The 27,656-nt window shown below is 32.4% G+C and overlaps 1 protein-coding gene across 1 annotated transcript; it reads right to left on the bottom strand.

Moving 5' to 3' along the window:
• Positions 1–55: 55 nt before the first annotated feature.
• On the bottom strand, positions 56–27,313 carry LOC127723256 (protocadherin Fat 4-like). Its single transcript, XM_052229820.1, has 15 exons — positions 27,145–27,313; positions 23,548–23,787; positions 20,746–20,821; positions 16,955–17,124; positions 15,360–15,530; positions 13,340–13,458; positions 11,742–11,916; positions 10,881–11,054; positions 10,241–10,369; positions 9,464–9,586; positions 7,666–7,839; positions 4,733–4,920; positions 1,645–2,357; positions 1,162–1,265; positions 56–449 (listed from the first exon to the last, which is right to left on the bottom strand). The coding sequence occupies exons 1-15, from the start codon at positions 27,194–27,196 to the stop codon at positions 313–315; spliced, it is 2,745 nt and encodes a 914-aa protein (XP_052085780.1). The 5' UTR covers positions 27,197–27,313; the 3' UTR covers positions 56–312.
• Between the last annotated feature and the right edge of the window lie 343 nt (positions 27,314–27,656).

Here is a 27,656-nt window from a genome sequence, read left to right as displayed (position 1 = left end):
TTCTTATGTCCGTAAGCGGTTGACACTGTTTATTTATCAACTTTGAATGCACATATGGCTTCATAAAATATCTATTAATCGAATATCTATACAAAAAATAGCGGCTAGTTTGAATTCAAAAAGAGAAAGATTGGACAAAAATGTAATAGAGTTATGTGATCGTTATCCAAGCTATTTATTTTCAAATGTATTATTAAGCGCGTGGTAAGAAAAATGTTTCTACATTTCTCAGCAATTAAATAAATTCGTATACACAAAACAGATTTTGAACCCATTTTTCCGAATACCGAACTACTGAAGACATCATTATCATTATGGGTTATATGCTGGTGGGGGGCTCTGCATTCCTCCATCAGCCGTTCTGGGACCTTCTATGTTAAACAAAGGTCTAACACGAAGTTGTGGTTCCTCGTTATTTGACGGAGGTTTGTTCACATTGCTGTCATCCCCTAAAATGGAAAACAGAATTTATAAACAAGGACGATATGACAACGCATGTAGTTTGCTTTGCATTCTGAATGTCTAGGTTTTAAACATCAACAAAAGTAACTAAATGATGTTATAGATATCTATTTTGTCATTATCCTATTCAACTAGCCTGGTATCTTTGAATAGTTCTAGATCTGTTTGATTTCATATTATAGGTTAAAAATGATATTCATCGTTTTTACGTGTAAAGAATGATTTTTTGTGGATCAAATCAGTCAATCAAATTGTTCACCCTTGTTCCACTTTCAATGTTGACATTCTAATCCTTTTAATAGTTGAACACGCCTAGTACATGTTTAACCCATCTTTAGCTAAGGGGTTAAATTGAAGGTCACATGAATACGGATTCAATCAGGTAAAAAGTAAAATCACAAAAATACTTAACTCCGAGGAAAATTCAAAAAGGAAAATCCCTAATCAAATGGCAAAATCAAAAGCTCAAACACATTAAACGACTAGTAAGTCAATAATACATCAGCTATGTTTTGAGTTAATTTTGAAAAATTTGGGCCGAACTGACTGCTTATAACGTAATATTATTTCAAAATACTCAAACAAAAATCGTATTTTTTGTCTTAACCGTAGCTAATGCCCATTTAAAAAAAATACGACGAATCATAAGTGTAAAAAAGCTAATGAATGTTATGTTGAAGTATCTATTGGTTACTGTACCTTTGTTATTATCGTTTTTATTAGACTGGTCTACGATTCCGTTTTTAGCCTCGTTTTCAGATACTTGCGGCAAAGTCACTGGCTTAACCTCCGTCACTGGAGGTCTACAAACAAATGTTAAAAAAAAAATAAATAGTAAATATATGTGGCTGCGAATTTTCTCGAGGAAAATATCAATCAATATTTTATGTTCGGTTTGTTTTTCATTGACATGTACCAAACATGTTCTCATCAAAATAAAATACAATTTAAGCCTTCATCTAAAGAAAATTATGGCATATTTGTTTCAAATTTTGCCTTTATAACTGAGATTACGCTTTGTTAAAAGTTTTTAAACGATATATAAACCGCAAGTTAAATTATACCTCGAGCGAAGTAAATATGATATTCAGGGAGGAACATGATGTTTTGTACATTATTATCGGGGAAAGTCAGCTGCGTATTAAGATATCAATGTAAACATGGAGTGGAAATAAATCTTACTTTCTCCTGATATATCTGCATGCAAAAAATATCGCTACGAGTAAACAAGCTGCGCCTACAGCTGCTGCTATTTCATATGCAACCATGTTCATCCTGTACTCAAAGAAAGTCAATGGCTTTTCTGTTGTTGTACTTTCTACAATTGATGGTGGAATGGTTACATTAATTGATATTGTTGTGAACAGGCCACCAGTGTCTTCAGCTTTTACTGTCATGAGTAACATGTGTCCATTCGGATAAAAGGCAATCAAATCTTTATTAACAAATATGCTGCCATTTTGAAATATTCCAAACAATTTTTCAGCGTTGATAATTTCATAAAAGAATACCCCGTGATCCCCTAAATCTTGATCAGAGGCACTGACAGAAAGAACTATTGTACCGACTAGTTCTGTGTATAAAACACTAATATCATACGACGATTGTGTAAATGTTGGAGTAAACTCGTTTACATAATCAACACGAACGTCAACAATGCACGTGTCAGTTAATCCACCACTGTCAGTGACTGTGACGGTACAGGTGAAATCTGTCGGGTTTGAGGCATCATCAAGATCATAATCCCCATTGAAAGAAAAAATTCCTGTAGTTGATGAAATGGCCACTCTGCTGTCGTCTGCTCCACAGTTCTTTGTATATATCATAACATCATTCACTGAAGCTATGTCTGGATCATCAACATCGTACCGTATCACAGGAAAGGAATCACCAGACTTTAAAGAAAACCAAATGAGTTTTTATTTCACATTGTATATATTATGGGTTTTATTCTCACTTCATGTAATTATAGCTTCATGTAATTATAGCTTCATGTAATTATAGCTTCATGGCAAAAGGTATAAAACAAATACAGCATACATCATTTAGACGGAAAGCTGATTTAAAGACATATTGTTTTAGTGTAGTTGGGTTGCTGTATAATTTGAGTAAACCACACATCTTCAGTCTGTTTCATTGATTGGTTTATCAGATCGTAGTTGTAATGAAGAATCATGGATATAAATCTGGTATTTCATTTTTCTTAACGTTCTTATTCATCGTTTCAGAATTCAGTGCATTCCCGAAAATATTTTCATAGTCGAAACCGACATATTGCGATTTGCTAATAACTTTTTATGCAACAAGTTTGATGAATTAACAAAAAATTACAATACTCTTTTAGAATATGAGACTAGTAATTACTTTAAAGATGCACATTTTGAAGAAAATTGGTATAAACTTAGTTCGTAATATATTTGTCAAATGATCCTGGTTGAGGGTTGTCTCATTGTCGAGCATACCACTTCTTCTTACTTTTATATAAAGAAAAAGGTAGAATTATCGCGATCAATTCCTACGCCTGTACAAAGATAGATTGATTAACGAACCTGGCATCGTCAACCTATAAATAATGATTATTGAACTAGAGTCAGCTAAATATAAATAAGAAGATGTGGTATGAGTGCCAATGAGACAACTCTCCATCCAAGTCACAATATAGAAAAAGTTAACAATTATAGGTCAAAGTACGGCCTTCAACACGGAGCATTGGCTCACACCGAACAGCAACCTATAATGTCTATTTTTTAACTAATATATCTATTGCACACTTTTGCTGTTATTTGACACACTATATACAGGCAAAACTATAAATAATTTTGATCAATTTTATTTTGTCTAACTTTTTCTCGTTAAAAGGAGTTCACAAAGCAAATTGAAACACCAACTCGATGTATAACTAGACATAACATAAACTTATCAACCAACAATATGTTCAATATAAATACATATAACAACGATTGCTTGATCATCGATATACAGAAAGGCGAAAGGATGGGATTGGTTTGAGGTCAGGTTGGCGAACATCGGTATACTGTTTACTTTAGGTCACTGAATAAAGGCAACAGTAGTATACCGCTGTTCGAAATTCATAAATCGATTGAAAAAAAACCAAATCCGGGTTACAAACTAAAACTGAGGGAAACACATCAAATATAACAGGAGAACTACGACACAACAGAAACACAACATTAAAATGTAACACACACAGAAACGAACTATAATATAACAATGGCCATTTTCCTGACTTGGTACAGGACATTTTAAGAAAAAAATGGTGGGTTGAACCTGGTTTTGTGGCTAGCCAAACCTCCCGCTTTTATGGCAATGTTAAATATAACAAATAGAATTTAATAAGCAAGACGCGCGTTTCGTCCACACAAGACTAACCAGTAACGCTCAGATAAAAAAAATACGAAAGCCAAAACAAGTACAAAGTTGAAGAGCATTGAGGACCAAAAGTTCCAAAAAGTTGTGCCAAATACGGCTAAGGTTATATGTCTGGGATAAGAAAACCCTTAGTATTTAGAATAATTCATACTTTTGCAAACAGTATATTTATAAAAATGACTATATAATAGATATACATGATAACACCGAAGTGGTGACTTACTACAGAATAAAACGGATACATAAAACAACATAAACCAGCACATAAAAATTCACAGCCGAGTTAGCCAAAGAGATCAACGCAAAAAAAGTGACGTCGCATTTGAATTTCTGAAATTTCCCCAAAATAGGATAGAATTAGGATAGCATTCAAGATTTGGTTTATAATACTCATATAACATTTATTTTAAATAACAATGAAAATGACAATACTAATTAATATAAAATGTGGTAGTAATTAGATAAATAATAGTATTATCTAGCTATATCGGTGAACGATGGGGGCATAATTATAAACATATATGATGACTGCTTATCATATCTTAACTATGTGTCACATACTATATCTCACATTCTTTATGTGTCTGTCCCAAGTCACGAGCAGTCATTGGTTCGTGTCTGTCACATTTTTTTTGGTTCTTTGTATGATGTACATAAGGCCGATAGTTTTCTCAATTGAATTGTTTCATATTTTTCATGTCGGGGCCTTTTATAGCCGACTATACGGTATGGGTTTTTCCGAAGGCTAATTGTTGAAGGTTGCCTATAACTGTTAACATCCACTTTAATTAAACTTAGGTGGAGAGTTGTCTTATTGGCAACCATACCACATCTCCTTATTGTTATATATGTGCAGTGGTAAGAATGTTAATTAACTCACCACTCCCTCGTCCCTCATAATTTTGAAATATTTTTGTGCTATCACCGGGGTTTCATATTCATTACCAATATTAACAATCAAACGTTGCGTGTCAAACCATTTTCCGTCAGATACTGTGATGAAAATAGCGATTGAATGATCACTGATGACGTCATAATCAATATTTGCTGACGTCAAAACTTCTCCAGCTATAATAACAATGACATAATACAACATTAATTTATCATTACGATGTGATAAAATTATTAAGATTGGTAATTTAAGTTATTAATCATCAAACGTAGATAAAACCCTAAAAAACGAATACATTTAGTACATCTTCATATAATCATATATTAATAACATAGAGGAAATTGAAATAAATGTTGTTTATTATTATATACCTAGTTTAATGAAATATTTAGTGACGAACCACGATGTACACCAGTCACTCTTATCACTAAGACAAAAAAAAGGGGGGGGGGGGGGGGGGGGGGGGCGTAGCGTATCACAACATCGGATTCTATTTGTGTTTACATTAAGGAAGGTATTCCGTCATGTATTTCTCTTATTCAACGTCCGTGTTACGCTATACTTTTGGTCATTATCCAATATATTAGCTTATCATCTTTTATAGAAGTTGTTTTTCCAAATGTATGGCCTCTAGCCTTTGACCATCACTGAAGAGATAATTTGTTGAATGTGCATCTGGGGCTGTTTACAGTCTCCTAGTATTGATAAACTACTGTGAAGATTAATTATGATATGCCAAGTCAAATGCTTTCCCTTTTTAAGTACATGGTATGTGATATTTGAATCATTATTGTTTATCGACTTGTTTTCTATTTTACCATGTAGTACAGTTTTTCTGAGTAATCAACTTGAGCTTATATCTAACTTGGCAATAATTTGAGTGGGTAAAACAATATCAATAAGAGATATAATTGCCAATGAGACAACTATTCACTATTTGGAGACCAAAGAACGAGGTTGTAAGCATTTAAATGTGAAACGTTAAGGATGTAGTCAGGTGAAATTAAAATAATCTGGAATTCAAAATTGAAAGAAAAGAAATCTAGAATCTGCTTTAATTTTGGTGACGCCTTTTTATGAGCTATTGGCGTCTTCTATGAAAAGAAAAGAGGGCGATTTAGGAAAAAATATTTTACTCTGTAACGTAGGGAAAATCCCAAGGAGTCGGAACATCTAATTCCTACTCTAATCCTGAAATGACTACATCCTTTTAGTGCATTTTTGCATTTTTAGCTCACTGGGGCCCGAAGGGCCCCATGTGAGCTTATGCCATCACTTAGCGTCCGTCGTCGTCCGACGTCTGTCGTCGTCTGTCGTCGTCGTCTTTTGTCGTCTGTCGTCGTAAACTATTTCAAAAATCTTCTCCTCTGAAACTACTGGGCCAAATACCTTCAAACTTTAATTAAATGTTCCTTAGGGTATCTAGTTTATAAATTGTATCCGAAGTTTTGATCCATCGACAAACATGGCCGCCATGGCTAAAAATAGAACATAGGGGTCAAATGCAGTTTTTTGCTTTTATCTCAAAATCTAAAGCTTTTAGAGCAAATAATATCTTGAATATTATTATAGATAGATATAAACTGTAAACAGCAATAATGTTCAGCAAAGTAAGATCTACAAAAAAGTACACATGACCAAAATTGTCAATTGACCCCTTAAGGAGTTATTGCCCTTTAAAGACAATTTTACACAATTTGTTCAATAAGTTTGCTAACATTTAAAAATCTTCTCCTCTGAAACTACTGGGCCAAATACCTTCAAACTTCATCTAAATGTTTCTTAGGATATCTAGTTTATAAATTGTATCCGAAGTTTTAATCCATCGACAAACATAGCCGCCATGGCTAAAAATAGAACATAGGGGTCAAATGCAGTTTTTGGCTTATATCTCCAAAACTAAAGCTTTTAGAGCAAATCTGACATGGGTAAAATTGTTCAATTGGGCAAGATCTATCAGCCCTGAAATTTTCAGACAAATCGAACAACCCATTGTTGGGTTGCTGCCACTAAATTGGTAGTTTTGAGGAAATTTTGCAGTTTTTTGCTATTATCTTGAATATTATTATAGATAGATATAATCTGTAAACAGCAATAATGTTCAGTAAAGTAAGATCTACAGAAAAGTAAAATGACCAAATTTGTCAATTGACCCCTTAAGGAGTTATTGCCCTTTAAAGACAATTTTACGAAATGTGTTCATCAAGTTTACTAACATTTAAAAATCTTCTCTTCTGAAACTATTGTGCCTAATACTTCTTAACTTTGAATGAATGTTCCTTTAGGAATCTAGTTTTTGAATTGTATCCGAAATTTTGATCCATCAACAAACATGGCCACCATGGCTAAAAATAGAACATAGGGGTGAAATGCAGTTTTTGGCTTATATCTCAGAGACTAAAAGCATTTAGAGCAAATCTGACATGGGGTTAAAATGTTCAATTGGTCAAGATCTATCAGCCCTGAAATTTTCAGACACACCGAACAACCCATTGTTGGGTTGCTGCCACTAAATTGGTTGTTTTAAGGAAATTTTGCAGTTTTTGGTTATTATCTTGAATATTATTGAAGATAAAGATAAACTGTAAACAGCAAAAATGTTCAGCAAAGTAAGATCTACAAAAAAGTACGTATGACCAAAATTGTCAATTGACCCCTTAAGGAGTTATTGCCCTTTAAGGACAATTTTACACAAGTTGTTTTGTGTTTTTTAACTTTAAAAATCTTCTCAAATGAATCTAGTATAAATTTTGTATTTCATTTCCTTGTACGTCAAGAAACATAGACACTATGGCTAAAATGGAACATTAGATAAAAAGCAAAAATAATCATTGATGAAAGATTTAAGCAAAAAAAAATAACAGGTGAGAGATTCAGGCTCTTGAGAGCCTCTTGTTTTCCTCCCTAAAACTATTACTTACTATTTGGATTTACTGTAAATAATTTGGCGCCATACGATGGATTAAACTGAGCATAATACTCAAGTACATCAGTATCCACTGCATTAGGTTGAAATACAGTCGTTCCTACTGCTACGTTTTCTGTGATACTTTCAGATGTAGGTAAATTGGTGAACGTCGGGTCAACATTTCTATCTTTAACAGATAAAGACAGAACACATAAGTAAATTGGTTAACGTCAGGTCAACAGTTCTATCTTTAACAGATAAAGCCAGAACACTTAAGTAAATTGGTTAACGTCAGGTCAACATTTCTATCTTTCACATATAATATAAGAAAAAAATAGGTAAATTGGTGAACGTCGAGTAGACATTTCTATCTTTAGCAGATAAAGTAAGAACAATTCAGTAAATTGGTGAACGTTGGGTCAACATTTCTATCTTTAACATATGAATTAAGAACAGTTAGAAAAAATGGTAAACGTCGGGTGAATAATTCTAGTATCTTTAACATATAAAGTAATTTTGTAAATTAGTGAACATCGGGTCGACATTTCTATCTTTAACATATAAAGTAAAAACAATTTTGTAAATTGGTGAACGTCGGGACAATATTTCTATCTTTAATATATAAAGTAAGAACAATTTTGTAAATTGGTGAACGTCGAGACAATATTTCTATCTTTAACATATAAAGTAAGAACAATTTTGTAAATTGGTGAACGTCGGATCAATATGTCTATCTATAACACTAATAATATTCAGTAAGTTAATTCGGAATTTAAACATTTGAATCATTGATCCTGCCTAGACATGCAATGCGTTAATCTTCAAATGCTCCTATTATCTAGATTATCACTCATATACCATGTATACTATCAATAAGTATAAATCTATTTATTTTTTGTCTTTTTCTTTTTAAGTTGTTTAAATTTATCAAAGACAAGTTAAAACATCATGTACTGCAATGCTAGTTGTAATTCCACATTATAAATAACTAGCAGAGGACAAAGCCAGCTCAGTACGAAGTCTTATGATTTGTGTTGCTCGGTTGTACTTTGTTTGTTTTATTAATGTACTATCGTTTGTGTGTTATTTGTATACTATTGTTTGTTTGCTATAAGTATGGTCTAGTGTTTGTGTGTTATTAGTGTACTATTTTTTGTGTGTTATTAGTGTAGTATTATTTGTGTGTTATTAGTGTAGTATTATTTGTGTGCTATTAGTGTACTATTGTTTGTGCGTTATTAGTGTAGTATTATTTGTGTGTTATTAGTGTACTATTATTTGTGCGTTCACTTATTAGTGTAGTATTATTTGTGTGTTATTAGTGTAGTATTATTTGTGTGTTATTAGTGTAGTATTATTTGTGTGCTATAAGTGTATTATTGTTTGTGCGTTATTAGTGTATATTATTTGTGTATTATTAGTGTAGTATTATTTTTGTGTTATTAGTGCAGTATTATTTGTGTGTTATTAGTGTACTATTATTTGTGCGTTCACTTATTAGTGTAGTATTATTTGTGTGTTATTAGTGTAGTATTATTTGTGTGTTATTAGTGTAGTATTATTTGTGTGTTACTAGTGTCCTATTGTTTGTGTGCTTTTAATTAAATTTCTGTGTCATTCGGTCTCTTGTCGAGAGTTGTATCATTGGCAATCATACCACATCTTCTTATTTTTTTAGTGTTCTATTGTTTGTTTATTCGTCCAATTCTCCTGGCTAAGTTGTTGCCAATTTTTGTTTGACTTATGGTTGAAAATAACCCATGGTACCTCTTCTTCTTTTATCAGATTGTGTAAAAGATAACACCACTTACTGTTAATGGTAACAGTTACTGTCATTGCATCAGAATTACCACGGTTATCTGCTACAGTTGCTGTTAGTGCATAACTACCCTGAGCATGACGTACAAGATTTTCTGTTAATACTATCTTACCAGCTGAAAAAAATATTTTGAAAACGATATGTTATGCTGATTTAGGTTAAAGGCAACAGTAGTTTACTGATGCTAAAAAATAACAAGAACTGACGCATGCATTCAAAAAGGATCGCGACTGGGTCATCGACGTGGTATAAGCGTCTCGTTTTATGCAAGGATCAGCCGCTTCATGCGAAGCTACACTGAATCAAAATTTCACAATCGGGAATAGAACATTATCGGTAGATTTACAGATCAGATGACTATTCTGGTATACAAAGAAATAAGATTGATTGATTGATTATTTGTTTGGTGTTTAACGCCACTTTCAGCACTATTGTGCTATTTCGTGGCGGTCAGTTTATATTGGATGGAGAAGCCGGAGTGCCCGGAGAGAAAAACAGACCTTCGTAAAGAAATAAGACCCCAAAAATATATCTCTGTATAAATAAGTTCCTATATTACTCGTGACCATGTTTCTGTTACAGCTTAAGCTTGACGTTTGATTGATGAAATGATCAAGAAAAATAAAAATGTTATAAATAAGAACGAATAATAAGGAGGAACAAATCATCGCAAAATGACAGCTCCAAAGCAACAGCTTTTGGATAGGTCGCATTTTAATTGTCTCTACGATAAACCAATCTTTTGCCACTATTTGATATATTATCTTACCGTCAGTAATTGTAAATGGTCCTCCACCAGCAAGGGTAAATGTAAATGGATCATTTTCTGGATCTGTAGCAACTACCGTATAAACCAAGGTACCAGTCCAATCCGTTACAGCATCAAGCGTTACTGTTGCTGCGGTTAAATAAAATAAACAGTTCTTACATACTTTAAATCATAGCAAAGTATGGTTATAAGACAATGAATGATCTTGATAATTAATTAAGTAGTCATTGAGCAAATGTTGTAGTTTTGAGAACAGAGATTTAAAGTTAAAGAGGGGACTTTGACATTACATTTGTTACATGCTGACGTCAATAAAAAGCACAATCTAAATATGAAATACTAGTATAATTTAACCTGGTCTTTATTTAAAGAAAAGAAAAAACCAATAATGAAATGCAGCTAGACGTAATGTAATTTGAAAATAGAAAATAACCATTCAAAATGTGCTGCGTCCTAGCCGCTTTTCTAGATTTACTTTCGAAAGGGAACCCTCAAACTCAAAATTTGAAAGCCAAAGATGTATAAGTACTTGATTAGATGCGGACTATATGATCACAGGGGACATAAATAAATATCCAAATCAACCTCATGTCAACTTTGACTGTTGGGGTTTCTAAATTTATGAATGAAGTAAATTTACCTGTTGCAGTGGCAATTGACGGACCACTATTTGGTGAAACATTTACTGTAAAGGAACCGACACTAACACTAGCGGGTGATGACGAATGCGCTTCTATACATTCTGCAGTTAACGTATAACTTGGTGTCGTTGCTGCGTTCAACTCTGGCCAATCTTGAAGGTATAATGTATAACCTAAAAGGAGGTAATGAATGTAAGATACAGACATGTCTAAATCTACAATCTTCAAAATTGGTTCTTAATGTTTAAAAATATACTCTTGTAATAAAACATATGTTTTACCTCTCAGGGAGGTACTAGTACGCTTAAAGATTTATGTGATCAAGAAATCTTGAAATACTCCGACACAAGTATTATGTTAACATCTCTAATGATTTCTGACATGGCTATTTCTTTACTCATCCCAAAAGGCCGAAACGTTGGTCCCGTTGCAAAAAACACCAGCAAGGGCTCTTGTTCGTTCAGATGGCCACACACGCATTGCATTAAATATCTAAAATCAATGCACTACGACCCATAGACTAGTTGTACGGGTGTACAACACTACTAAATTCGGAAGGCTTCTTAAGATTACTAGTAATTTACATTTACAGTTATATTTTACAACAATAAGTAACCAGTAATCTCTTTGAAAAAGAAAACAAATTCAAATTCAAAGAACAACATAAACATGAATATCAACATGTATTACATAATTTCAAACACAATAACTAGAACTGTCATATAAACACTTATCATCTCTTTCATTTGAAGTCAAAATCCTTTTAGACGAAGAATGCACATGATGGTGTTTGCCTAACGCCCAGTAGCAAACATTTAATGCATATTTAGGACATGGTATGAATTAAAAAGTACATGTACCTGGATATAAGCTATTGGCCTGTCTGACACTAAATGGATAATTAGAATCGCTGGTCAGGTAACAATAATAACCGTCATTTGGTTCTGTTATTAGAATATTCGTTAGATTTGTTTCTAAGTTATCATCTTCAGAAATAGTTACTGAAGTTCCGGTAAATCCACCCGAAGTAATAGCCTATAACATGATAAAAAGCATTTTTATGTTTGATTGTAATGATTGATTTATACTATACACTGTATCAAAATATACAATTTATTGTTACACAGCTTAGATACAGGTAGAATGCGAGGCAGTGCCGACTATTTCTATCATGTTATGAACCGAGTACAAATACAGTTACATTTTATTTTTTTGTTCTCTTTACACTGCAACTCTTATTATAGTTCCAACCTGAACCATGTTTTAATAAAAAATTCCGTTAACCTGCATCTTTTGGTCCATCATAGAGACAAGTCTATGTTTACACATCATTAACATCACCGTGGAACAGAATATTTTATACGACCAATGTGTTTCGACTGTGTATACGATTGCTGACTCTGAGAACTAGTATCAAATCAGAAAGTTCCAAAAAAACGTCATTGTAACCAAAACTGCTGGTAGAGTTAACGATACCAACAAAACTAAAATTAGCAATTATACCAACAAATAAACTTAGGCAAAAAAACATGTTTAACCCCGCCGCATTTTTGCGCCTGTCCCAAGTCAGGAGTCTCTGGCCTTTGTTAGTCTTGTATCATTTTTAATTTTAGTTTCCTATGTATAATTTGGAGTTTAGTATGACGTCCATTATCACTGAACTAGTATACATATTTGTTTAGGGGCCAGCTGAAGGACGCCTTCGGATGCGGGAGTTTCTCGCTGCATTGAAGACCCATTGGTGGCCTTCGGCTGTTGTCTGCTCTATGGTCGGGTTGTTGTCTCTTTGACACATTCCCCATTTCTATTCTCAATGTTATGGTATTATTTGTATGACAATGTTGAAGCAGATGATTAGGGATATGTATGTACGTCAATGACGTTACAGCCCATACTAGTATATACAAAAATCAGGGGGTTTCCGGTGATAATTAAAGTACCGCTTGAAAAAAATCTTTTTTTTTTTTAGATTTGATCACAAAGAAATAAACTATAAAATGCAATTCAGTTTCGGGTTTGGCATTTACCATTGATTACATGTGAAGCGTATTTCTGACGAATTTTGCATTTTCTGATTAAAAGATATTTACATGTACCCCCTTATTTGTTTTTAGGATGATGATAGGTATTTCACTTGAGTGAATCATTTTGAATTTGAACACAATGCCATTGGGGGTAACGAACGCCCATTTTCTTATATCAAGGAATCCTTAGGTATAAGATCTTGTTTTACAATATATTTGTAATGAAATGAAATGAAGACAAGTGGATATTATATTTTTATTAAACTATGAGTTCATTCATTCTGCTTAAACACCAGTATTTTGGAAATGAAAGTATTTGGTTTACTCTATTTGTTAGCATTTGTTTGATAACCGTGTTGCCTTAATTCTAAAATAAAACTTACAGCATATATATAAGTCAATTATCATATATGACAATCCATAGTTTTTCTTACCACATTTGCAACTGTTACCGTAACAACTGTTGTAGCTGTATTATAGCAGTCATCTGTTACCATTGGTGTGATAGTATAAGTGCCTTCTGGTATATTGGTCTGTAAAGTCTTCACTTGTCCTGAATTAACATGAAAATTCCAAGCATAACTACATACAAAGTATGCTAAACTGGTGCGTAAAAACCAAAAACCTATTTAGTAAACAATCGAAACTCAGATTAAAACGTTAAGTCTCATTTAACTATGAAGTGTTTATGATTCTACAGCAAATAACACCTTCAGAGACTTTCGATCTTTGAACAGAATTATGCAGTTTCCGGTCTCCTGAAGGATTGATATCCTTATTGGTATGAAAATAACAACCTTGAAAACAATTGTCTTACGCATGCAAATGACTGTCAAGATGACAGACTTCAAGGGGGAGGGAAACCAAAAGTATGCACACATTTTCAATCATTAATTATTTTTACATATATGCTTATTATATATGTACCTGTCCCATGTCAGGAGCTTTTAATAATCTGGTTGTCGTTTGTTGCTGCTCGTCGTATTTGTCTTTCGTTTATTGTTTTGCAAAGTTTGTTCTTGTGTTGTGACGTTGCACCATTGTGCCAGTTTAGGGGAGGGTTGAGCGCCCGCTAACATGTTTAACCCCGCCACATTCCGTTTGTGCCAGGAGCTTGTAATTCAGTGGATGTCGGTTGTTGCTGTATATCATATTTGTTTTCCGTTTTGTTTTGAGTAAAATCAGGCCGTAAGTTTTCTCGTTTGAATTGTTTTGCTTTTGTAATTTCGGGGCCTCGTTTGCTTGCTGTGCGGTATTGTATTTGCTCATTATTAAAGGCCGTACTGTGACCCATAATTGCCAAAGAAAAGAGGGACGAACGATACCAGAGGGACAGCCAAACTCATAGATCGAAAACAAACTGACAACGCCATGGCCAAAAATAAAAAGACAAACAGACAAATAATAGTACAGATGACACAACATAGAAAACCAAAGACTAAGCAACACGAACCGCACCAACAACTGGGGGTGATTTCAGGTGCTCCGGAAGGGTAAGCAGATCCGTGCCAACTTTTACGTCATTTGGACTCCGATGGAGAGTTGTCTCATTGGCAATCATACCCCATATTCTTATTCTTATATAATAGCATTTTAAATAATTTTTCTCTGAGTTGTAAGTAGCATTATAAACGTTTAACTTAAACTATTAAGAAATACCCAAATCAACATCTGCGAGTCTTAGATCCTTATCATTAAGTTATCCACAAAAAGATAAATGTATCGTTAGTTCAAAAAGGCGAAGACGAATGTACAAAAAATGAAAATTTTGTTATTCTATCCTGTGATTAGAGGAATGGTGCGTCAATCTCGTGGACCTACAATAAATGCACACGAAACAAAGTCTTAAAAATTAGGTGAACAACTATAACGTAATTTACGTACAATATAGGTCCATGTTTACGCCTGTTGTCAAAAAACAATCGAACCCGAAATGAAATGACTGGTGAATTACGCCGTCTTAGCTATTTTGTTACTGATATCGTTTCAGCTGATTGTGCATGTGTTTGATTGGTCAGTATTTTTAATTCCTTTTGACCTTTATTTGGAATCATCTGATATATTGAAAATGCACTTTTTATACACAAACTCAACTTTACAATTTAGAGCATTCGTAATTAATTTGGTTTGGAAAGAAACTTTATCCATTACATACGATACAAATTTCCTCTGTAGCTAAACACAGACTATTATTATCTTTATTGAATCATTTCTATCATTTTCTTGTATCAATTTTGTCTGTTTTGTGGGGTAAAAAACTCAAAGAAATGTTATAAGACTTGATGACATATAATTGTACAATCATAACGAAGATATCACATAACCACAAAGAGCAGAGTTGGAAACAAAAGGTCGTATATAAAAAGATAGAAACCCATAAATATATCCTCGCTTATCTTGTATCATTAATTTATGTCTTTACTTATATATCATAACATATTTATTATATATTACCATTGTTAGTATCAACGTAAAAATATGCGTTGTCATTCGCTGCTGTAGAATACACAATAGTGTCGCCACCGTCGTCGGAAACAGTCAGAGAGAGAATATTTGTTTCTGCTGGTGTGATGTCATCTATCTGCACAGCCTCTGTGGTTCCAAATGTAAATGTTGGTAATGTACCTAGAATATGAAAATTATCCTTTATAGAATGTTTTCATTTCAGATTTTATATTTTCATGAATGATTAAAGCATGTTTTGTCACTCCCGTGTTTTGCATCCCAGTTATGCATTAATATTTTTTGCGGAGCAACCCTTTTCATTTCTCAACATTTTTACACATGTAACACGTACATTTCATATACTCTTCTTAATTGTATATTGATATTATGAAATTCATGTCATTTCTAATATATTTGCCATACCGTTTACAAGTCGTGTATTTAAAAAAAAATAACAGAAAAAATAAACAGAAATTCTGGTATAATGCCCTTTACTATTCTTTTATAGATAATAGTTAATTTTTCTATTTTAATATTATACACCTATTGACTGGTTATGAGGGTAATAGCAAGTTTGTTGATCCTGAGATACCAACTATTGCTCGAGGCGAAGCCGAGGGCAATAATTGGTATCAAAGGGACAACAAACTTGCTATTACACTTATAACCAGTCATTAAGTGTTTTATTATACCGAACAAAACAACTTTCAAAAGACTACATAGTTACACCACTTGGAACAAAAACCAAATAGTCACATAAACATGCACAAGATGAACTATCGGGCTTTTTTTCCACCGTGTGATATTTGTCAATATTTTATTTACTTTAATCAAGATCAGAATCCTTGTGTAAAAATTCCCGGGCATATAATACACGTAAGCTAAAATATATAACCATGCATACACCAAAACAATCCCAGATTATGAAGACGACTACAGACCCATACCATATATTTGTTATGTTTTAGTTCTTAAAATATGTCATGTAGATTTTCTTTTTCTTTTTTTAATTGCTTCTGGTAAGTAATATATTAACATGAAATTACAACGACAGACACATACAGATTATACCGTCTACGATATTTCAGAGTTTAAAGTTGCAAAGCACATGCACAAATCGAAGCAGAATAATCAATGACGTCATTATTGTCCAATGAAAAATGAGTATGAAAAAGTACGGGAAATATGTTTATTAAACTATTGACCTGGGTAATAGTCTTTGAAACTATTGACTGGCAAATACATGTAGTCTGTGGAATGAAATAGCACAAATATTTCATTCTTTTTATATAGAAAAAACATACTGAGGTGTAATAATGATATTTGTTAACGTTTGCGTGATCAATTTTCCTCGTGTTGGTGATGAAATTTTTTTTTAAATCAAAGAAAGAGGTAAACATTATTTTCCTTCAACTGATGTGCAATTATAAATGTTTTATTGATAAATGCATCTAAGTTTTATTTCAAAATGTAATTACTGAGTATGTTTATGGATAACAAGTATGTGAAACTAATTAATCAGTTAACAGAATATTTTAAGAATTTAGAGTCCATGAAAGAATAAAAATTGAATACAGATACATGTAAATATATAATTTACATACTGGCTACTGTTGTTGCTTTTATTGCAAATTTAAGTGCAGTTGCGAAGGTATTTTCAGAAGCCCAGTCATGAATACTGCCGACAGCCAGGTCCGTTATCGATGAAGACCGACGATTGGTGACTGGATATCCACTTGAAGCAGCATGCATTATGATATTTGGCGATGAATACCTAGGGGAAAAATGATAGATGAAAGAATTATATTATCCAAAACATTTATATTATCTTTCAGGAATTAGGCTATGGCGAAATAGGTTGTATACTTAACTTGTGTGTAACTAATTTAAATTTCATATAACCTGAATCAGGTACAAAAATGAGGCAAAACGTTCTTATAGTAAAAACATAAAACATATCAGTTATCGTAATAATTGTAATCTTGAGCAAAAACGACCAGAGTAACTTAGACCTCTCCTCAAAAAAAAAAAGAAAAAAAAAAAGAAAAAAAAAAAAAAAAAAAAAAAAAAAAAAAGAAAAAAAGCTAAACTAAACTAAATTAAGCTTAACTACCAAAATTAGCTTTGCCCGAGGGAGTTACAGTGCTACTGTAAGTTATTAAAAAAAAATCCGTAATCATGTACAATAATATGATGACCTTACCGTCTCATTTTATTTTACCATTTGATTAATTGACCTACATCAGTAACATGTGGAAGTTTACCAAAATCAATCGGATTTGTATGAATTCTAATTGGAAACAAGACCACGTCTATCGACATAATATGCATTTCATTCTACGAACACAAGAGAATCCTGATTAGGTTTACAGAATCGTAAATAATTGATGCAGAAAATTATGAATGGAAAAAATAGGACATAAACAATTCAGAAGAAAGAGTTCCAAAACATAAATAATAGAGAAATCGAGTAATGAGCCCCTTAAATAATGAAAAAAATACAAATTACAAAAACAATACCATGTAGATCCTCTTGCATCATCGATCTATTTAGACTGAAACAAAAAGGAACAAGTATATAAATAACACATAGCTGGGAGGGTGATAGAGTAGATTGTTACCCGAAAAAATATTGTCAACAGAGGCGAAGCCGAGGTTGACAATACTTTTTCGAGGGGTACCAATCTCCTCTTTCACCCTCTCAGCTACAAAATGTATGTGTTATCTAGTTTATTATACTAAATTTTCTATCATTATTGTCTTTTACTGTTAAATTTCAACTTGGAAGTACTTAACTATGATGTCACGTACATAACAACGTAACAGTAATTAGAAAAACAACAGAAGTGAATTAAGACAATGTTTTTTTTCAGTCTATGGAAAAGTTCTTCTGAAGCCAAAACGAAGACCTTGAGCATTGTCTTTAATTTATTGATGTAAATTCAATTCATTGACTTTTTAATTATAGATTTTTGATTGGTCTGCACGAGAGGGTGACATTCAAAAAATTGTCTCCCGCTGAGCCTTGGGATAGAGTAAATTATCTCCCTCGTATTATCCAATCAAAATCTAGCATTTTGACGTGAAGTATGATAATACAATATCTTCACGGCCACTACATACTGAATGACAATAACCGTCCTAAAAAAAAAATAATTAACAGCGCTAGCTGATCTGCAAGGTATACCATCTACTTGCCACAATACATCATGTACTGTGTTACAACCCTAAACGAAGGAAATGCATTACTCGACTAACGAAAGCATTATTTTATAGCCTAGTTGGTCGAGTGGTTTAGGGCACTTAACACAGGGGGTTCGAATTCGCTCACGCAAATTTGCAGATCTAACATTGTTGGGCTAAATTTAAGACGAAGTATTTATAAATTATGGTGTTAGGCCTGTATAACCACAGGTCATCCGATGGAGAACGTCTGTTGTAAAGTTACATATTTAGATATACAAGCAAGGGTTCGAATCCCGCTGAGGGAAGAACAAAACATTTTGGAGATCTATTATTGTTGGGATATGTTTGAGACGAATTATATATATATTATATTCAGTAATTGATCACACCGGTTGCAATGAAAATGAAAAATGACATGGATTCCACAGTAAAATAAAAATCTTTAATTTCACATGTCAACTATTTTACTCGCATTTGTGAATAATGTGTTATTTGCTATATTTGAATGCTATGTATCAGTCGTTGTATAAAACATGACAAAAGAGGATATAGAATGTATATGGGTATAACAATATTTGATCAAAAGTGAATGAACGTGAAAATACATTGATACATTTTCATATAATGATATGGTCAAAGGAAAGCGTCGTATTTTCAGTTTTAACTGGTGTCGTATTCAGAAAACAGTCACTGTGTCTAATTATCTTTCTCTATTTCATACAGATATCATAAAGTTAATACATTCTACCTGATATTTGTTTTCACATGCAATTTCCAGATTATTTTTGATATAAGAATAAGGAGATGTGGTATGACTGCCAATGAGACGACTATCCACCAGAGTTAAAATGAAGTTGTAGTAAGCCTCCAACAATGAGAAAAACCCATACCGTATAGCCGGCTATAAAATGTGCAACAATTCAAACGAGAAAAAATTAAAGGCTTAATTTATAACAAACAATTTACAAAAAAAAATTATGATAGACATGAACCAACGACAATCACTGCACTACATGCACCAAACTCAAAAGATCGATAGGAGGCACAAACACCCCTAACATAAAAACAATAAACACAAAGCACCGATAGAGGAGTACTCGCAGCTACTGAAAGCTTGTCCAAAGCCAATTACAACTAATGAATAAATCTTGTTCTCCCAGATTAAAGTATTGACCAGTATATATTCAACGGACTTCGTGTAAAAATGTCATAAACAGTCTGAGAAACGCATCACCTTATACAATGCCAAAATATAAGTAAACAGTATCGACAGGATGTAGGATCATGAGTTATCATAACTGTACATTTATAGCAATATATATTTAGTTATGTTTTAATCTAAAAAACAAAACAAAACCAATGTTTATAGTACCGATAAGGACAATATTTAAAAATTTCACTACACAACAGTGTTAAATTGATAACCTATAACAGTTTAAGAATAAGTAAATTCAAAGGAACAGTTAGTTAACAGGGATAGAGCGAGCAAGTTGTGAAAAAGACACACCGTCCTAAGGTGTCAAAGGAACATTATCGTGTAAAAAAGGAAAGTTAACATTCGGGAACGATAAATCGTCTCTTTTGTCATAAATGTTAGTATTCCAGTGTGAAACTGAAATATCAAAATCTAGTAAGAGACACTCAATGCTGTTTGTATTAAAATTTATTTAAAGTAAGATACTTGTCAGCAGTAAAATTAGGAAGTTATTGATTATTTCAAGCAAAAATATCATCATGGTAATAGAAGGTGTTTTTAAATTTATCAATTAAACGTAATTTAGACTAAATTTGGTCATAAACTGTGATTCATTACAATACAGGGACAAGTCTGCTATTTAGGAACGCAATTGGTGCCCATATGAATAGTGCAGAAACGTACATAGATATTGTAAAGGATAAGATTTACAGCTTTAATCATTTCACCACAGTTACGGTAAGTATATGGAGCACACTGCTCTTCTCCATTACAAAAGAAGGCTTCGTATGAGTTAGATCAAATAAATCTACAACCAGATTTTTTCAAGAAATATTTAATGAAATAAGAGAACTTCTATTTGTTTGATTGTGTGGTGGTGAAGTGAACACAGTCGACAAATCATAACTGTCAACCGAATTGAACGAACCATCACAAGCACGACATTTATCCAAAACATCAAAAGAGTTTTTGACACTACAAAAATAGTTAATTCCATTATTTTTATATATTTACCATCCTATCATATCCCCATGTTGTACAGATATTCTGTCCGCCGAAGCGACATTTAGTGCTTGGAATCCAGCACCGCCTGTAGTAAAAAAAAAAAATATACATATTGCATGGTCTTTTTAAAATACTAATTGTAATTAGCATTACAACAACAACAAAAAAGAAAAAAGAAAAAAACAAACTAAAAAAAAAACAAAAAAACAAAAAGAAAAAACAAACTAAAAAAAAAGGGCATATGTAAATATAATGAACATACTTCATTCTTATGTAAAATAGAAAAAAAAATCCAGAAACATTGTATCTTGAACTATCGTCATAACCGTACACATGCACGTAACTATAGTTGTAATCAAGGATGTGATTTACTGCTATTACAGCAAACACATTTGCATAACATAAATATTGTCTGTTAGCAAATCAACTTTCTTGTTTCTCTGTCATTGTACAAAATCTTGAAGAAAAGAAACCATTTTTACGGTAAATTGGGTACAATCATACAAATACAGATACTGATACAGATACAGATAGTTTTATTAAACAAGCAAAGTGCCCTTTGAAGGGCAGATTAATGACAATGTAATTATTCTTAACATAATAAACAACATTAACAATCATAGTTCTTTAGATTAATATTGTATTGATTGTATGAACAAAAATAACAAAAAAACAAAAAACAACTTTTAACTTAATCATAACAGAGAAATAGCATTTGTTCAAAGGACACAGAATATTTCTTCATAGCCTCCAGATGAATAATATGACATGGTTTTGATAATACGTCATGGTTTTGATAATATGTCATAGTTTTGATAATGTGTCATGGTTTTTTATTTAATGCCAGGGTTTTGATAATATGTCATGGCTTTGATAATGTGCCATGGTTTTGATTATATGCTATGGCTTTGATAATATGCCAGAGTTTTGATAATATGTTATGGTTTTGATAATATGCCATGGTTTTGATTATATGCTCTTGTTTTGATAATATGCCATGGTTTTTATAATATGTCATGGTTTTGCATGCCATGGTTTTGATTATATGCAATAATTTTGATTATTTGTCATGGTTTTGATATGTCATGTTTTGATAATATGTCATGGTTTTGATAATATGTCATGGTTTTGATAATATGCTTTGGTTTTCATAATATGCCATGGTTTTGATAATATGTCATGTTTTTGATGATATGTCATGGTTTTGATAATATGGTATGGTGTTGATGATATGCTTTGGTTTTGATTTGTCATGGTTTTGATAATAATTTTTTTGTTATGGCTTTGATAATATGTCATGGTTTAGATTATATGCTATGGTTTTGGTAATATGTCATGGTTTTGGTAATATGCTATGGTTTTGTGAAAATTTATGTTAATTTGTCATGGTTTTGATAATATGACATGTTTTTTATAATATGCCATGGTTTTGATAATATGTCATGGTTTTGATGATATGTCATGGTTTTGATAATATGGTATGGTGTTGATGATATGCTTTGGTTTTGATAATTTGTCATGGTTTTGATAATAATTTTATGTTATGGTTTTGATAATATGTCATGGTTTTGATAATATGTCATGATTGATAATACGCCATGGTTTTGATAATATGTTATGTTTTAATACTATGTCATGTTTTTGACAATATGCTATGGTTTTGATAATATGCCATGGTTTTGAAAATATGCTATGGTTTTGATAACAGGCCATGGTTTTGATAATAAGTCCTGGTTTTTATATGTCATGGTTTTAATAATGTCATGGTTTTGATAATTTGTCAAGGTTTTGGTAATATGCATTTATTTTAATTATATGTCATGGTTTTGATAATATGTCATGGTTTCGATAATATGTCATGGTTTGATAATATGCTATGGTTTTGATAATTTGCCATGGTTTTGATAAAGTGTCATGGTTTTGATATGTCATGGTTTTAATAATATTCCTTGCTTTTGGTAATATGCCATGGTTTTGATAATTTGTCAAGGTTTTGATGATATGTCATAGTTTTGATAATATGGTATGGTGTTGATGATATGCTTTGGTTTTGATAATTTGTCATGGTTTTGATAATAATTTATGTGATGGTTTTGATAATATGTCATGGTTTTGATAATATGTCATGGTTGATAATATGTCATGGCTTTGATATTATGTTATGGTTTGATAATATGTCATGTTTTTGACAATATGCTATGGTTTTGATAATATGGTATGGTGTTGATGAAATGCTTTGGTTTTGATAATTTGTCATGGTTTCGATAATACTTTAATGCCATGGTTTTGATAATATGCTATGGTTTTGATAATTTGTCATGGTTTTGGTAATATACCTTGATTTTCTATTATATGTCATGGTTTTGATAATATGTCATGGTTTCAATAATATGTTATGGTTTTGATAATATTCTATGGTTTTGATAATATGCCATGGTTTTGAAAATTTGTCATGGTTTTGATAACATGTCATGGTTTTGATAATATTCCTTGCTTTTGGTAATATGAATGGTTTTGATAATATGTCATGGTTTTTATTATATGCTATGGTTTTGATAATATATCATGGTTTTGATAATATGTCTTGGTTTTGAAACTATGCTATTGTTTTTGATAGTATCTCATGGTTTTGATAATTTGTAATGGTTTTTATTATATACCATGATTTTGACAGTATGTCATGGTTTTGGTAATATGTCATGGTTTTGATAATATACCATGGTTTTGATAATAAGTCATGGTTTTGACTATATGCCATGGTTTTGATAATATGCCATGGTTTTAATAATTTTGTATGGTTTTTACTCTTACTTGCTGTATATTCATTCTTCCCTATAAGCGTATACGAATATGTTCCAGTTTTTCGCCATATCTGTAATTGAACTGTCCCAGCACCACTCGTCCGTATCTCCCATCGACTTATAGAACCACAACACGTGACCTGGTAAATCTCGTCCTCTAGTAAATAACCACTACCTGTAGTTGTGATAGTTGACGCATACGAAGTGACAGGATTGTTACCAATTGTCCCTCCTGTACATGTAGTAAATGCTACAAAATAGTTAAAAGTAGTTAAAAAACCCCGACTTCGACAAAGGAGAAAGGCGCTAGGGATGTTTTACTCTTCCGGCACATTTTGGGACATTTTCTTCCCTTTTCTTATGGCTATATCATTCATCAAAAGGATATATTAAACCTAATTACACCTTACAGAAGTATGTTGGATTTTGATTGGTTAATATCCAGTGCATTATTTTTCTTGTATTTTCTTTTATCCATCAATTTGTCTAGTTAACAAATATCAGGTATACAAATAAAGTTGTGCTGTATATGTCCTTGCACAAATGAAGTCTCCTGTTACCCCTCTTCCATGTAGAGCAAGCAGTAATGTGAATATTTCTTTTTGCGTAACATATCAATTTAGGATCCTCTTCGCGGTACGCGTTTAAACTATGTCGATTTCTTTGAAAACCAGAGACAAGTATTTAGATTTAAACAACTAAAACTTCAAGTGCCAGGTGTAAATTGTAGTATAAAAACAATATATGTACATTGTCGGAAATAAACAATGTATGTGTACTCGCTACAAAACAGGAGAAAAGCTCGGTGAGCTTCGCTTTTCGACCTGTTTCAAAAGCTCGTACGAACACATTTTATATTTTCCGAAAATGTACGTTTATTGTATATTTATACTAATGAATCCGCCGTCGGGCTATATCCACAACGACATCCTTTTTTTTACCGTCTCCGCCATTTATTTGCCGAAACGTAATATAATATATGTCTTTTTACCCTTCAAGGAGACGGATGAATATTTGTGCATTTTATTAAGTGAAGCTGTTTTGCTAACGTCTTGGTAGCCAAAGAATACCAGAGACGGAGAAACATTTTTACCAAATAAAATATGACGCAAACGATTTTTTTAAGGATTTAATGGAAATGAAGTAAGTAACCTTCAAATAAAGCCTGGCGCATAGAGTTTCTTTCTTAAATTGTGATCTTCACGAATGACTTTTGAAAAATAACACAATTCAATTCATATATTAACAGTTCTTTGAAATATAATGTATATGCAATTAACATTTCGAACCTTATAGTTAAACTTTAACCACCAATTTCGACAGACATGGTGTAGATAAATCAGTTGTACGCCAAATAGGTCCAATGATTATCATATAGTAGTATCATAGAATACGGACTGACTGCTTCATAGTTCTATTAATTAATTAATAAAATTGAGAATGGAAATGGGGAATGTGTCAAAGAGACATCCCGACCAAAGAACAGAAAACAGCTCAAGGCCTTTAGAAACAATGAGAAAAGCGAATACATCTCACTCGAGTTCACTTGAGTATATTTACAGTAGGTTTTGAATTCATATAGATGCTGATTTTTGTACATTGGCTGAAATACAAATCACTGCATTCCGTAATATGTTTCCAATTTGTGTAAAAGTAACCCAAGAATAGAAGTATTTTCTACGCCCCTCTATCTAATTTACACTAACTTTATACATTGTACGGAATGCAGTGATTCGTATTTCAGCCAATATACAAAAATCAGCATCTATATGAATTCAAAACCTACTGTAAATATACTAAATTGAACTCGAGTGAGATGTATTCGCTTTTCTCACTGTTTCTAAAGCTTGTCAAATAAATATTATATTTTCCTATACTGTACGAATATTGTTTTTATTCTGCAATTCAACATTGAGCTTAAATGCCTAGTCTTTTTCCATCACAATCGTTGAATTTGTTTCTGAATGAAATCTATAAGGCATAAACGCGACCCCAAATTGAACTGTGACGTAAACAGTAATTTAAAACAGCCGGTCGCTCACAACAGAAGCGGGATACCAGGAGACTGTAAATGTTTACTAAACATTTATCACGTCATGTTATAAATCTGTCAACCTGTATTTGTATAGTAAAAAGGTCGAATGTAGGATGATATTCAAGAAACACGGGCTGTTCACTTTGGTGTTACAGTTATTTCTCTTGCAACTATCGTTGTGGTCATTAAGAAGATTTAATTAAATACCTATCTTATCTTGACCACTTTACTTATAAATATGACAAATAGCGAAAAAATAAAGACCAGAAACCGATGCTTTATTTCTGAACAATAATCTAATCTTCGTTGGAGCATTATCATGGTATTTTCCGTGGGAATCTATCATTTGTGCAATATAGATCACTATTAATACTGGGATAAAAAGAAAAAAAAAACTACTCCAAAACATTGTTCTATTTTGGTAACAGTTCCGGTCCCCGGTTTGGTCAATCATAGACTTAAAAAGTATGTAAATAAAGTCAACCACTTAATTACCGGCTATTAGGTGTCTGGCAATGTGAAAATGCAATTAAATTGTTTTTGAAAATATTTTCCTATAATAAAAGGCATAACAATTTAGAAATGTTAGTGTCGGCATTCACCTCAAAAGCTAACCAAACCTTTAAACAGACTTATTCGGAAGGGATATAGTTACGATACTGTTGTCAGGTCATTAAGGATTGCCTATTTTGGTATTAATATTCATTCATTCATAGGGTCTTTGCATCGGAAATAAACACATTTATTCTAAAACCAGTTGTTGGCATGATACGGGTTAATATGTTCTTCTCATATATTTTATGATGGTATAATACTAAACCCCTAACGGGAGGGCTCGTACTTGATTTTCATATGATGAAGACATAATCTTTCAATCAGTTTAATTGAGGTCTGGAGCTGGCATGTCAGTAACTGCTAGTAGTCCTTTGTTAATGTATGTATCATTGTCATTTTGCTTAGTTTCTTTTGTTACCTATTCTGACATCGGACTCGGACTTCTTTTAAACTGAGTTTTACTGTGCGTATCGCTGTTTGTTTCTTTATTCTTCATTGGCTAGAGGTAGAGGGGGAGGATTGAGATCTCACCAAACACGTTTAGCCCCGCCGCATTTTTGCACCTGTCCCAAGTCAGAAGCCTCTGGCCTTTGTTAGTCTTGTATGTTTTTTAATTTTAGTTCATTTATATGTTTTGGAGTTTAGTATGACGTCCATTTTCACTGAACTAGTACACATTTTTATTTAGGGACCAGCTGAGGACCACCTCCGGGTGCGGGATTTTCTCGCTGCGTTGAAGACCCATTGGTGGCCTTCGGCTGTTATCTGCTCTTTGGCCGGGTTGTTGTCTCTTTGACATATTCCTCATTTCCATTCTCAATTTTATTATAGTGCATCTAACAGTAAAAATAATAATATAACTTAAGCAGTATTTGTTTATATACGATACCAGAAGTTCGTTTGATATGACATTTTTTGTAGGACAAGGATTATTAAATTATAATATACAAAATTAAAAGGAGCCCTGCCCCCGTAATAAAAAAAACTCTCATACTAATATCTTATAATCATGCTTACCATACGCAGATCTGAACATCAAAATCATCCCAACGATATCTACACATTTCATGTTTTCTTGTGTTAGCCTTTGAAATTCGGAATGTACTAACTTTTAAAATATTTTTTAAGCATATTTGATTAACCACGAATGTGAGACTTTGATGTTTTTAAAATAAATAAAACAAAACAGTTCAAGTTGTTTAATAAAATATAATATTGGACCTCTTTCACGGACAACCGATTTCAAACACAAGAACATTGAACGAAACGTAAAACAAAAGTTTAAAATCAAAGCTATTGTTGTAATGCAGACAAGTCAATAAAGACACTTATATGAATTTAATAAGTTAACGGATCGCTACACACTTTATCATCGTAAAAAATACACAATTAATTTTTAATAAAGAATTTATACAGACCAGATTGGTTTAAAGCTAGCAGACGTTAATAAAATTAAAAAAAGGCATTTAATATATATGGGATTGTAAATTCTTATCGTTTTCCTGAGCCAAAGATTTATTCTTTTACTA

This window comes from Mytilus californianus, unplaced genomic scaffold (genome assembly GCF_021869535.1).
Source record: "Mytilus californianus isolate M0D057914Y unplaced genomic scaffold, xbMytCali1.0.p SCAF_13, whole genome shotgun sequence".
NCBI lineage: Eukaryota > Metazoa > Mollusca > Bivalvia > Mytilida > Mytilidae > Mytilus > Mytilus californianus.
This window is presented reverse-complemented; position numbering and strand designations above follow the sequence as displayed.